Source organism: Ostrea edulis, chromosome 4 (genome assembly GCF_947568905.1).
Source record: "Ostrea edulis chromosome 4, xbOstEdul1.1, whole genome shotgun sequence".
Classification (NCBI taxonomy): Eukaryota; Metazoa; Mollusca; class Bivalvia; order Ostreida; family Ostreidae; genus Ostrea; species Ostrea edulis.
In genome coordinates, this window is record NC_079167.1 from 75,291,778 (window position 1) to 75,305,515 (window position 13,738).

The 13,738-nt window shown below is 35.1% G+C and overlaps 2 protein-coding genes across 3 annotated transcripts in view; both read right to left on the reverse strand.

Moving 5' to 3' along the window:
* The window catches only part of LOC125671125 (adenine DNA glycosylase-like), a 36,305-nt gene extending 32,659 nt beyond the window's left edge, over positions 1-3,646 (reverse strand). The window contains exon 1 of the mRNA XM_048906605.2: positions 2,625-3,646. Coding sequence (XP_048762562.2) covers positions 2,625-2,736 — 112 coding nt within the window. The 5' untranslated portion in view covers positions 2,737-3,646. The remainder of the gene's footprint in view (positions 1-2,624) is intronic.
* A 1,266-nt stretch (positions 3,647-4,912) lies between these two features.
* Positions 4,913-13,738, reverse strand: part of LOC125671126 (kinetochore protein Nuf2-like) — a 30,902-nt gene continuing 22,076 nt past the window's right edge. For both annotated transcript variants that reach the window (XM_048906607.2, XM_048906606.2), the window contains exons 9-12: positions 6,693-6,955; positions 6,129-6,320; positions 5,754-5,916; positions 4,913-5,546 (exon numbers count right to left, since the gene is read on the reverse strand). In XM_048906607.2, coding sequence (XP_048762564.1) covers positions 5,481-5,546; positions 5,754-5,916; positions 6,129-6,320; positions 6,693-6,955 — 684 coding nt within the window. In that variant the 3' untranslated portion in view covers positions 4,913-5,480. The remainder of the gene's footprint in view (positions 5,547-5,753; positions 5,917-6,128; positions 6,321-6,692; positions 6,956-13,738) is intronic.

Genomic DNA, 13,738 nt, shown 5'->3' on the forward strand with positions numbered 1-13,738 from the left:
CTTTTTTTAGTAATAAATTTATTTTCATCTTTAGGTCATTTAATTTGTATTCGTACATTTTTAAAAGCATGTTTCAGTTTAACATGTTAATTTTTTAAAACTGTTTTTGTTATTTTTTTGCTAAAACATCATGGATTATTTGTGATATTTGTTACAAGGATCATGTCGTGTTTGACATGTGTTTATCATACTATAAAGCACATATATAGATATTCAGCAGTAGTATACAGATGTTCGGCGGTAGTATACAGATGCAGGGATAGACATAAATTTTTCTTCCTACTTGCCCATTGGGCAATGGGCAAGTAAACTCAAAGTTTTACTTGTCCGAATGAAAAACTTAGTTGTCCGAAATATTTTAGACTCTAATAAGCCTGTCAATTGGTTTGATCTACTAGAATAGGCCTTTGCTATCTGACAATTTGGTAAAGAAAACAACAATATATGGAGTTTAACTTTACTTTCTATAAATATTTGATATTCATCAAGCTTAACGTAGTTCCACACTCCTGTGACGTCATAAGATTTTGCAAAGTCAATGATTTAATGACTTTAACATAAATTTTGTTGGAGTCTTTTTCAATAGTTTTTTTTTTTTAAATTGTCAGGCATAGAATATTTCAAAATATTTCAAAAGTCTTAGTTATATTTGAATAGTCAATCCAAGGACAATAACTCCGTTTTCAATAAATTATTGATCAAGTCCATTATGCGATAGATTTTCCTTATTTTTCACAAACATTTTACCAAGGTGATAAGGAATCATTATCTGTGTCTTTTCGTGAAATTACACAAAATTTTAATCCACGAGTGATTTTGAATAGCTCAGCTGTATGGTGCCAGACTTCAGTTTTTTATGGGGGTATACATACTCTAGAAGCTATAAATTTGAAATGATTAAGGAAAGGTATGGATTTTTTTTCATAAATAACTATAATAGATGTACATCTACTAATATAAACAGAAAAAATGATATGTAAACCATGCTATAAGGAAATTGTGTCCACATTTATTCGTTTTTTAACATTTTGGAGAATAACGCTAATTCAATAATTCTGCACTTATTATTCTAAAACTTCATGAACATATTGAAAATGACATGTGTTTTAGTTATTGACATGTTTCTTGATAAATAAATGCAATTAAACAATTTTCTTGTTGGTTTTTATTTTAAAATAAAGACAAATAACTGTTTCCAATGAATTTCATAAAAATCTGCATAGGGGTACATGACTTCAGTGGTGTCTGTAATGAAAATTAATATGGAAATCCTTAACTAATTTGCATTTTTTCATTACTCTGAATGTTAATTTATTGATTCCAAACAAAAAAATGCTACCTAAACCCCAAAAATCCAGGACTAAGGACCCTCCTTAACACAATTATTATAATAATCACATTTCCTACTGAAAAAAATCACTTGCCCCATTGGGCAAGCGTGTATTGAGTTTCACTTGTCCGAACTGGGTTTTCACTTGCCTCGGGCAATCGGACAACCGTTAATGTCAATCCCTGAGATGTACATAACTTCACAGTATTCTATCATATTATAAATAGATACAAGTTCATAATATGAATTAAATACGTTGAATTATTCACATATGGTCCGTTTTGGAGATTTATTTAAACATATACATAATATTTTTGGTGATTGGCGGCGTTCAGCAGTAAAAATACCCACCCATGTATTGGAATAGATAACATCACAGAGAGATTTATGATGAACTAGATCATGATTTAAAAAATAATTTATATATGGTTAGGCTGTTTATGTCAATTAAATTTCAGAGCAATACAATATGTATTGAAACTCCATGATTAAATCTAAATAACTTTAATCTAATTTCCTTACTTTAACATTCCATTGATTTTTTTTTATTGAAAAGAATCACATGTAGAATACACAATATTATTAGCCAAGATGGGGAAGATGCTGTCTATTTTCTCTTCCTGACATTTTTGAAGAACCATCTGAGAACTAGAAGTTAGGGTCACTTGGAAATTTGAAAGCTAGCTGGTGTTCTGTCAGTCCATGAACCATTGAAAACAGTTTAAAGTGTCATTTAACCCTGATTGCAATGAAAAAGAGAATGTTAAGATCAGAAAAAAATCCATGAATGAAGAGAAATTGTTCATCTTTTCTTTGAAATAAAGCGTACTTTAAGAAATATGTTGTAAAACTGAATTTCTAAAACTCCCAATTTGGACAAAATGCCGTTAAAATTCCCAATTCTAAAGCCCCAGGCCCGATTCCCAAAATGGTGTGGAAAATCCCTGAAAGTGAGTATTCCTATAGAGAAAAAAAAAGGTCAATTACACCGACTGATCCCAGCTTCACTTTGCAGACAGAAATTCTGAAAGTGCAATTCAACTTCTGCGATATGACAATCACAATGAATAATTGCAAACTCCTGTGGTCCTACACAAAAACGCCACGAGACTGGGTAATCCGAGATTCCTCCGATTCTTAATTACCCTGTGATACGTGCGCACAAGTCACAATATAAAAGCGGGGGTAAGAGTCAGAGGAATCTCGGATTAGAGACTAAGTAACAGCGTCCAATGAAAAATAGCAATAATTAACCAAGAATACATATGACAGTCTACATCTGAAATATTTTTACCGTTATCAGAACCATCTCCCGTAACTATCTCCTTCAGTTTGCGCTTCACCATACCTGTTGTGTAATGTTCCCGAGTAAATGCGGAATGGCGCCAAAACGTAACAATACGCATCCCGATCCCGATCAATTTAGTTTTTCAAACGCACTTTCAAGTATTTCATCGTCGCAATCCATGGCTGAAATGTGCGCTTCCCTCGAGAGAAGCGTACATTTCAGCCGTGGCTAGTGACGATGCAAATACCTATATCTTCTGGGGGTTTTATCATTACATGTTTTGAACATTCTACAAAAAACCCATTTGATGTCATGTTTTTACACGAAATGTGTTTTATAAAGGATGATTTCACATTCAAAATGGAAACTACATATTTCCACTGTCAACAAATGTTTACATGTTGATTTTCTTTTCAAGGAAAGGAACCCCAATATTCTCTTGTGTGCTTGATTTAGTATTTCGTGAACTCAACACATCATCATTGCACTTATTTATCAACTCTTACGTTTACCAGATTTTTTTGTCTGCTGTCAAACCAAAACAGTATATAGATGGGTCACGGGATGTAAATCAGTCATTATCATAACTGATGTTTAATTTGTTTTATTGACAAATTGATTTACGTTCATTCATTCTTTCTTTCATTCATTCATTGTGTGAGAGTTAATTCCCTTTGATAGTGGTTACTATTATTGGAATGCCCGGGGGAGTAAGGGTGTGTTAGACTTGTTTTTCTAGTTCTGTGGGTGAGTGCGCATGTCTAGCGCTAACTTTAACATCACGCACCCGTTTTTATCATTAGAAATCCCGACACCTCAAGAGACGGACCTGAACAAAAGTAGGTTCACCAATTATGAACCTACTTCATAAAGATAGCTTTATAGAGTTTGTTCATCGACTATAATTAGTTCAGAAATCTTCTGGATTTCCTATAAAGCTGTCTTGCATGGTATTAAGACTATTTTAAATCAAAACTATTTTATAAATCAATTTAACAAAAATAATTTTATTTAGTAAAATTATTTCCACGTTAAGACTTTGCGCGGTTGGACATATGTGAGTTTAGCTGCAATAATGTAGCCCTATCCAATTTTTTTTAATTCTGACGTTTTCGGGATAGGGCTACAATTCCATAGGATCTCCGTAATGGTGCAAAATAATTTTATGAATAACCGATAATAAACTCTGTGTATTAGTCCCAAATGTTGTTTACACCAAAAGGAGTACCAACTTTGTGCTCAGGCATGTCTAATAAAGGTGTTTTTCATTAAATATAATGTACAGCGCAAAATTCTTCATCTGCTCCGCCATGCTTGTTATCGCGAGATCTCGTAGGTGGATCTAATGAAAAGCCTAAACATTGACAATCAGCGCGAAAATGTAGTTACTCGAGCCACTTCGACATAGAAAGGAAAATCATATTGTTGCAGAAAGAATTTACACTCTGCTGTTCGGTTTTTAACTTGATATTAAATTCAAACCTTTTCAATACCGACGAAATAGCTTTCGCCTCCATACTTGTCCATTGATGTAAATACTACCTTATATGGCATATGCAAATGACTTGACAACCGGAAGTTGAAACTTCAGTACATCAAACATGGCGCACAAATATGAATCGAGAAATTGGAATTTATCGAAATTGTTGAAAACGGTAGAATAGAGCCTCACAAATCTAAAGTTGCAGGTTGTAAATTTATATATTGACTAAGAAACATAGAATATCATTTTATTTACGTAAAGAAAGTCAGGAAATGTTTAGAATGAGCGCAAATGTTGCGGGAGTGAATCACTCCCGCATTTGCACCATTACGGAGATCCTAAGGAGTTGTAGCCCTCTCCCAAAAAAAAAAAAAAAAAAAAAATCAGAGAGGGCTACATTATTGCAGCTAATGTGAGTTGAATTCATTATATTTGTAGATTACCACGTTTATCACGCTCACGATTCCATGATTAAATAAACAGCTTTATCATCTTTATCTGCGTTTGATTAAATAAACAGCTTTATCATCTTTATCTGCGTTTGGAGTCAATCTGAACTCCGGAAAATCTTTATACAACATTATTATTTTACCCTTGACAAATGTAATATTATGACACTGCAAAAATCTTATTTTGCATTTAGCACACACTGTTCACACCAGGAATGAATTGGTAATTGTACAATAGAGTATCATAGTATTCACTTGCATATATTGAATATGAAGTCGGTCAATTGAAAAACACTCAAGCTATACCGCTACACAATGCTAAAGTCCTGGTTTGTTTACACTCAAGTTATACAACTATACAATGCTGAAGTTATGTTTTATAACATGAACAAGTGTAATATACCGCTACACAATGCTAAAGTCTTGTTTTATAACATGAACAAGTGTAATATACCGCTACACAATGCTAAAGTCTTGTTTTATAACATGAACAAGTGTAATATACCGCTACACAATGCTAAAGTCTTGTTTTATAACATGAACAAGTGTAATATACCGCTACACAATGCTAAAGTCTTGTTTTATAACATGAGCAAGTGTAATATACCGCTACACAATGCTAAAGTCCTGGTTTGTTTACACTCAAGTTATACAACTATACAATGCTAAAGTCTTGTTTTATAACATGAACAAGTGTAATATACCGCAACACAATGCTAAAGTCCTGGTTTGTTTACACTCAAGTTATACAACTATACAATGCTAAAGTCTTGTTTTATAACATAAACAAGTGTAATATACCGCTACACAATGCTGTAGTCCTGTACAGATACAGTTAGATAAATGAAAATGAAAAAGATAACTGAAAAGCCATAAAAATCTGTCAGTTTAGAGCTACACGTCACGACAGATCTGCGTTTGTTGACGTCTTTACTCGTTAAAGGCCTCTCTGACTTTGTTCCATCCTTGACCAATTTTAGTGTGATGTTTGTCCACCTGCAAAAGTAAAATACTCCATACAGAAAATTCAAAACAGATCATAAAATCTACATTCTCGTAATCATTTGTTCAGATTGAGTGTAAACATTACACTACGATGATCTATAATGAACAATAACCCAGGAAATTCTTAAGCCCCAAATAGAGTAAAAGTCAATCCTGTAGAAAACCTTGAAAAATATGTTCTGAGCTCTGTAAACTTACTGTCCCAACCATTTCTGAGTAAATTCCCATAATGCCGTTGACTTTCTCTGCATGTGCACGCTGTTTTTCCTGAAGAACAGTCAGACAATGCTGTCGCTGTTCCTCCAACTCCTGCAAGACCTTCTCCCGTTCACCGAATTGTTGTATCATGATAGACCGTTCCCTGGAACAAAATATTTAATAAAAAATTTCAAAAGAAATCTGCATAGATTTAAAAATGATTTGAAATCTCTACTGAATGAAAAGCATATGCATTTGCAAGTATTACATGAATCATAGACACTATCAAAGTAAAGTCGTTTTAAACACTAAATATCTTTTAAATATGGAAATATTGTGCACCTTTTCCCCCAATTTTCAGATTTCTAGACTTACTCCTGAACTTGTTCTAAGGTTCGTTGCATGCCCTTGGTTTTATTCTGTTGCTGTAGTGACAGTTTGTACAATTTCTCCTGCTTGTTGGCTATGTTTTCCTCTACAATCTCGATCTTCTTCTTGAAATCTCTCAGGGAGTCTTTTTTGTCCATCGTCTTCTCTCTGTAAGCTGTTATCTCATTGGCCTTTGCTCTACAAACGATTTCTCAAACTTCATCTTCAGCATTCATAATTCAGTATTTATAAATTCTTTTACTATATCAGTGAATAGAGGGGGAGGGGTGTAAAACCGTGCTTTGTTTCCCTGTAACTTTCTTTCCTGCCTGATGTTCATCTTTGTAGTCACATGTGTTCAGAATCATTGTATGTGCACATTATGGACATTCGCTCCCATCTTTACCCAGTTTACACAATGACTCAGAGCTAGGCCAGGCAGAGACTGAACACCTTTACAATATGATTTCCTTTTATATATTGTGGGAAAAAGATTGACAATATGATTGTGATACCTCAAAATGCAGCACTGCATGGTGGACAAATGAGAGAAATGTTCCTCTGACTTACTCTGTCAAGTCCATGTCAACTTTTATAGTATGTATCAGTTTGGTAGCCCTCTCGCTGTTTGCAATGGATACTTTGAATTCCTCCACTTGTTGCCCCTTGGCCTCCAACTGTTGCCGTTTCTTCTCCAGACTTCCTCGAAGCTCCAGCAGATGCTGTTTCATCATCTCTTGTTCCACTTTGACTTTTTCAGGGGACTGAACGATCTTCTGACTGAGTTTCTGTCCTTCTTCTTCACACTGACTAATAGCCAGTTTGATTTTGTCCTGTCACAGAAAACAATTTATAATGTACACATCTTCCCTTAATATTAATCTAGTTATAGTCATATTGCTGGTGAGCTTTACTTTATCTAAATCAAATCAATTCAATCAACATGGGAGTTTTTTATTTGCCATTTGAAACTCAAATATAGTCTACACTATACTGTCTGCAATCTGATAAATTGAAAAAGATATCTTCAAACCATCCATTGAAATACACATCAAAAATGTCATGTACCCTAGAAAAGCACAATATAATTGACGAACATCATTCGTAAATCGATCTAATTTCTTTCTCGGGGGGAGGGGGTGGATGATAGGGGTGAATCGATATATCGAAATGTACCGGTATACGTCTGACCAGCGATATACGATACGGTGTTTCAACAATACGATACGATATAATGTTGGGTTTAAAAATAGCCCTTTTAATAGTCGGGATCGAAGTTCATAATTCAAAAATGGCTTCTAACAGGAACACAATTCCTCAGACTTTAATACCCGCTTTTACACTGTGACACATCAGAGATTCCTCAGACTTTAATCCCCACTTTTACATTGTGACATTGGAGATTCCTCAGACTTTAATAATAATAATATAATAATAATAAAAGTACACTTATATAGCGACTTATCTAAAAATACTCTAAAGCGCTGTACAACATACTAAAATTTACAATTGATAATTAAAAGAAAAACCATAGAATACACAATGAATAATCCTTACACATATAAGCATGAAAGCAACATTATGTCATAATGGATAAAAAGTACAAATCAAGACAATTTAAAGTATAAAATATGATGCAAGCATACAACGTCCTAAATATATGAAAAACAAACAAGTAAAACCACTCAAAGGAATCTAAAACACAAATGTGCCCAAAATTCATTAAATTCAACAGTACATAGCTATTTAAAGGTTATAGGATTGACAGAAAAGATGAGTTTTTAACAGACATTTAAAACATTCAAGATTTTTGGCGTTTCTGAGCTGGCTAGGCAGATTGTTCCAGAGTGTGGATGCAGCCTTGTCGAATCTGCGTTCACCGTAGGTCTTAGTTCTGACTGATGGTACAGTTAATAGATTTGCGGTTTCTGAACGCAGGGCTCTTGTCAGGTTGTATGGAATAATGAGTTCCGTTAGATATCCTGGAGCCAGGTTGTGGAGACTTTTAAACACATAAAGGAAAATTTTGTACTGAATACGATAATCAACGGGAAGCCAATGAAGATTGATCAGAACAGGTGTGATATGATCGTGTTTTCTAGTCCTTGTAATTATCCTTGCAGCGGTGTTTTGAATTCGCTGGAGTTTGTTTGTGAATTGTTTGTTGATTCCATACAATAAAGCGTTACCATAGTCCAGCCTCGATGTAACGAGAGAATTCACTAGAATTTTACAAGCATCATCAGTTATAAACGGTTGAATGCTGCCTATCCGACGTAGATGCATGTAACATGATCTTGCAACAGAACTGCATTGTTTTTCCATTGTAAGGGATTTGTCGAGATACATTCCGAGATTTTTCACACTTTCAGTATCACAAATGATGTTTCCATCGAAAGTTATGTTGAAATTATTGTTATCGTATTTGCTTCGTTTTGGGACAAACACCATTAATTCTGTTTTGTCTTGATTTAGTTTTAGCAGGTTAGTACACATCCATTTACGGATATCTGAGAGACACTGTGTTAACCTATTCGAAACATCATCCCAGTTTTGACGTGGTTCGACTACAATATAGATCTGGCTGTCATCAGCATAGCAGTGATAGTCCATGTCATGAAGATCACATATTTGTCCTATCGGTTTGCAGAACAAACAATAGAGCCGAGGCCCTAACACAGAACCTTGCGGAACTCCAATCGTAATTTCCTGGGATTCAGACAGTTCGGAACCAACCACTACATGCTGACATCTGTCACTCAGATATGATTGTATCCAAGACAAAGCAGAGCTAGTTATTCCATAACTAAATTCGAGACGTTGAAAAAGTATCTGATGATCGATCACATCGAAGGCGGCTGACAGATCTAACATTACAAGAATGCAACAACAGTTATTGTCAAGTGCCTTCACCACGTCATGATGGACTTTCAACATAGCCGTTTCCGTTGAATGACAAGAACGATAAGCAGATTGTTTTCTGTCCATTAGATTGTTCGTATTCAAATGGTGTTCAATTCTTGATGACACTACTTTCTCCGCAGGGATCGAAATTAACTTTTCTCACTACTAGCAAATTTTAGCTTGTGGATTAATTTCCAACTAGCAAAATTGAGCTTTTACTAGCATTTTGCAATCGATTGCTATTTTAAAGGAATTTAAGAAAACAAGCATGTATCTATATCAAAATATAGGGAACTTTTTTTTAAAATCTTCTTTAAAGTGCAATAATAAAAATAATATTGAGAATTCTTTCATTTATATTTTAATGAGTTATCAGACAACATAAATGTATCATTGGTGCATGATTACGTTCATAGGGTACACATGTGCGGCGAACTCGCTGTCCAGAGATCTACCACCTATTTACAACATCATGTGATTTGAAATCTTGAAGACTGCGTCAATTCTAACTATATCTTCAAAATGTTTGGAAATTTCATCTAAAAAATTCTAATTTTAAAAAAATCGCGAACTCTAAGTGTTTGACTATAGACTACAGAAGGACACTGCGTGAAGCATGACACTAACACTTTAATGTGTTGTTTCATGTAAACACGGACGAGATCAACATGCTTGCTATTTAAATCAGACGTCTCTGAGACACCCAAAGTATGCATGAAGTAGGCCATCTTCGACATCACTGACTGAGATGACCTTGGCCTTAGTTATTTATTCGATCAACGTTTACTTTTTCAATACTTGTATATTCATTCTGTAAAGCATTTCTATGCACAAGACAAAATTATTGTAAACTTCAAAGTACAGCCAATAAACCAAGGATATCTGGAAAAAAGATTGTTTTTTTTTTTACTCGCAAAAAGCTGCGATCACTTGTGATTTTTCACTCGCTATGTCAATTTTCAACTCGCATTAAGCGAGTATTTCCCCTTAATTTCGTTGACTGCTCCGTAATCTTAGATACGAATGAGAGATTCGATACCGGGCGATAGTTCTTTAAATTTTCCTTATCTAGTTCGGGTTTCTTAAGTAGTGGTCTTACTGTTGCCTGCTTAAAACTTCCTGGAACGAACGCCTCACTGAGAGATTTGTTGACCATAGCTGTTATAATTGGTACAAACTCGTCGATACTTTGTTTTAACATGCGAGTTGGCAGAGGATCGAGATCGCAGGACTTAGACGGAGATTTCATTATCGACTTCCGAATTTCATCACAAGATGCTGGATAAAACTGAGTTAACGGAACGCCTGAGTACTTTACATCAGCCCATAGAGTATTTGAGCTTGTTTCTGTTTCACTATTTTGGACTTGTATAGTTTCTCTGATAGTCTGGATTTTTCCGAGAAAATAGTTCCCAAATCTATTAGCTAGATCCCAATCATTATCAGATGTCGGTAAAATAACATCAGTGTTGTTACCAAGGAGCTTGCCTGTGAGTTTGAAAAGTCTTTTGGTATCATTACCACATTCCAATATCCTGGTTGAATAGTAGTCTTGTTTGCTGCGGAAAAGTAATTTACTATTTAGGAGACACTTTTCACGGTAGATTTGGCGATTGATTTCTAAGTTGGTACGCCTCCAAACTCGTTCCGCCTTTCTTTTCTCCCTTTTAGACGTATGTAACTCTTCAGAATACCACTTTGTGTTTGGTCGAATTGTTATTGTTTTGGTTTGAATCGGTGCATGTTTTTCGATGATCGCTTTTACACCCTCATGATACAAGTCAACAATACCATCTAAACCAAGTTCGCTTGTCACCTTTAGTGCGGATGCTATGTCTTTCTCAAAATCACCAACATTAATATTCCGGTATTTTCTGATCGATACGGTTTTCTGTTGTTTCAGTGGTTTAGTTGAGTTAATCAGCGATGTTATACCTCTATGATCACAGGACGCAATACCTTTAAAATCACAGATATACTGATCATCAACGATTGGGTTTGCCTGTAGAAGAAGACTATTTCGCGAGTGACAACTACATCGAGAATATGCCCTCGGACATGGGTTGGTTGATCAACTAGTTGTTTCAAGCCATGTTCATGTAATGACTGTATAAACCTTTGTGAGTTTGTATCTTGTTGTACATCCAGATGAAAGTTGAGATCACCTGTGATAATAATCTCTTCAGATGACAAAGCATGAAGGGACAAGTACTGCGACCATTCCTCAAAGAAAGTGGACACACACAACTTGTTGGATTTCGACGGGGGTGAACGATAGATGATACAGAGGCGCAGTTTCATGTTTTGAGACATTATAACACATTCTAGGTGTTCGAATTGTGTAAAAGTCAAGTCAGATGTTAATAATCTCACACTAATAGTCTTATACATTGTATATCAGGGCGAAACCTCCATCTCGTATCTTCCTAGGAATGTTAAACATGTCATAACCCTCTGGTACCAGATCACCTAGCACAATGCTATCTATGTCGGTTCCCAACCATGTTTCAGTTAATGCAGTAAGATCTATATTGTTCGAAATTATAAGATCAGAAACTGAAAGAGCCTTGTGCTTGACTGATCTACAATTCAAAGTATATAACTTTAAAGGATGGATTATCCGAGTCTCTCGTATAATGGGCACAACTTTCGAATGTGTTAAATGTTCAGATGTCAAGAAACGGTAACGATGTATAGCAGGACAATGCGTTATTCTCACTGGTATTGCACTGCTTTAAGTTTGATCATCGATTTGTAGTGAAACTAAATTACGAGTATGCACTCCATTTTGTGGACAGTGATAAAAGGTGTTGGAAAATCCAGTGACTATCTTGATTTTCCGTTTAATACTGTGACCTGCCTTTGTACCACACCTGTATAGGCTGACTGCTTACCAGTGAGCCCAAGTTCAAAACCCATCTGGGTACGTAACGACATGAAACATTGAAAGGGTTCATTGTCTGATCACCACAGTTGAAATATATGCCGTAATCTAAAAAAAACTTAATTTGCAATAAAATCCACACGGCGCTAACTACGCTCAACACACCCTTACAAAACACCTCGTACAACTAAAATATAAAATACGACATTTCATGAGCAACTCCTAACTAAATATCTCACCACCAAAAAAACAATTTGTACACGGAAAAGCCACGTAGACGAAAAGTCATGGAACGACTCTTCAATAAAAGTCAACACAGAAGAAGATAATTCGTACAACTAAAAGTCTCATGAAAAGTCACGCATCAGTAAACACAATGAATAAAATTTAAACTAAAATTTCACTTAAAACACAAGTTTTTAAGAGAAATTTTTTTCGTAATTATGTTCCATACGTTGCTATCTACGATCTCAACAAAAATTAAAACTGGAGCTTTCATAGTTAAAAGAGAAAATGGGTTAAATAATCAGAGGTGGAGTTGCCATTGCATAGCGTTAACACACTCAACACTAAAAATTAATCAATTTGTAAGTTGATTAAAAATTAATCCCCACTTTTACATTGTGACACATCGGAGATTCCTCAGACTTTAATACCCGCTTTTACATTGTGACACATCAGAGATTGCTCAGACTTTAATCCCCGCTTTTACATTGTGACACATCAGAGATTCCTCAGACTTTAATTGTCATTGTTTTGTTTTCTTATGAAATAAAAGATATTAAACCACTTCATTTTTTTTTATTTTGATATTTTACTTCAGAAAATGCTTAACTACGGATATCGCATCAGAAAATATTGTATCATATCGTATCGGAAAATCTTGAGCAATACACACCCCTAGTGGATGAGTACAGTAAAACCCACTTATCACGAATTCACTCTTATTGTGAAGTGATATTTATTCCCTTATGAGAGGAAAATAACTTTTATTGGATATAACGAAGTTAGATTATAGCGAACTGTTTTCTGGTGGCCCCGGGGGTTCACTATAACTGTGTTTTACTGTATAATGAAGTTAGATTATAACAAACTGTTTTCCGGTGGCCCTGGAGGTTCACTATAACTGTGTTTTACTGTATAATGAAGTTAGATTATAACAAACTGTTTTTCGCTGGCCCTGGGGTTCGCTACAACCTTGTTTTACTGTATATCAGTTATTACAAGTATATGCTAAGGCCACATCAAATCGATTCTCTGGTTCTCAGACACCGAAAAAGATTTTAACTATATATTTGTATGTAAAACTTTGATCCCCCTTGTGGCCTCATCCTACTCCCAGGGGTCTTGATTTGAACAAACTTGAATCTGCACTATGTCAAAAAGTTTTCATGTAAAAATCAGCTTTTCTGGCTTTGTGGTTCTTGAGAAGAAGATTTTTCCTATATATTTGTATGTAAAACTTTGATCCCCTAGTGTGGCCCCATCCAACCCCCGGAGCCCATGATTTGAACAAACTTGAATCTGCATTATGTCAGGAAGCTTTCATGTAAATCTCAGCTTTTCTGGCTTAGTGGTTCTTGAGAAGAAGATTTTTAAAGTTTTTTCCTATATATTTGTATGTAAAACTTTGATCCCCTATTGTGGCCCCATCCTACCCCCGGGGGCCATGATTTGAACAAACTTAAATCTGCACTATGTCAGAAAGTTTTCATGTAAAAATCAGCTTTTCTGGCTTAGTGGTTCTTGAGAAGAAGATTTTTAAACATTTTTCCTATATATTTGTATGTAAAACTTTGATCCCCTATTGTGGCCCCATCCAACCCCC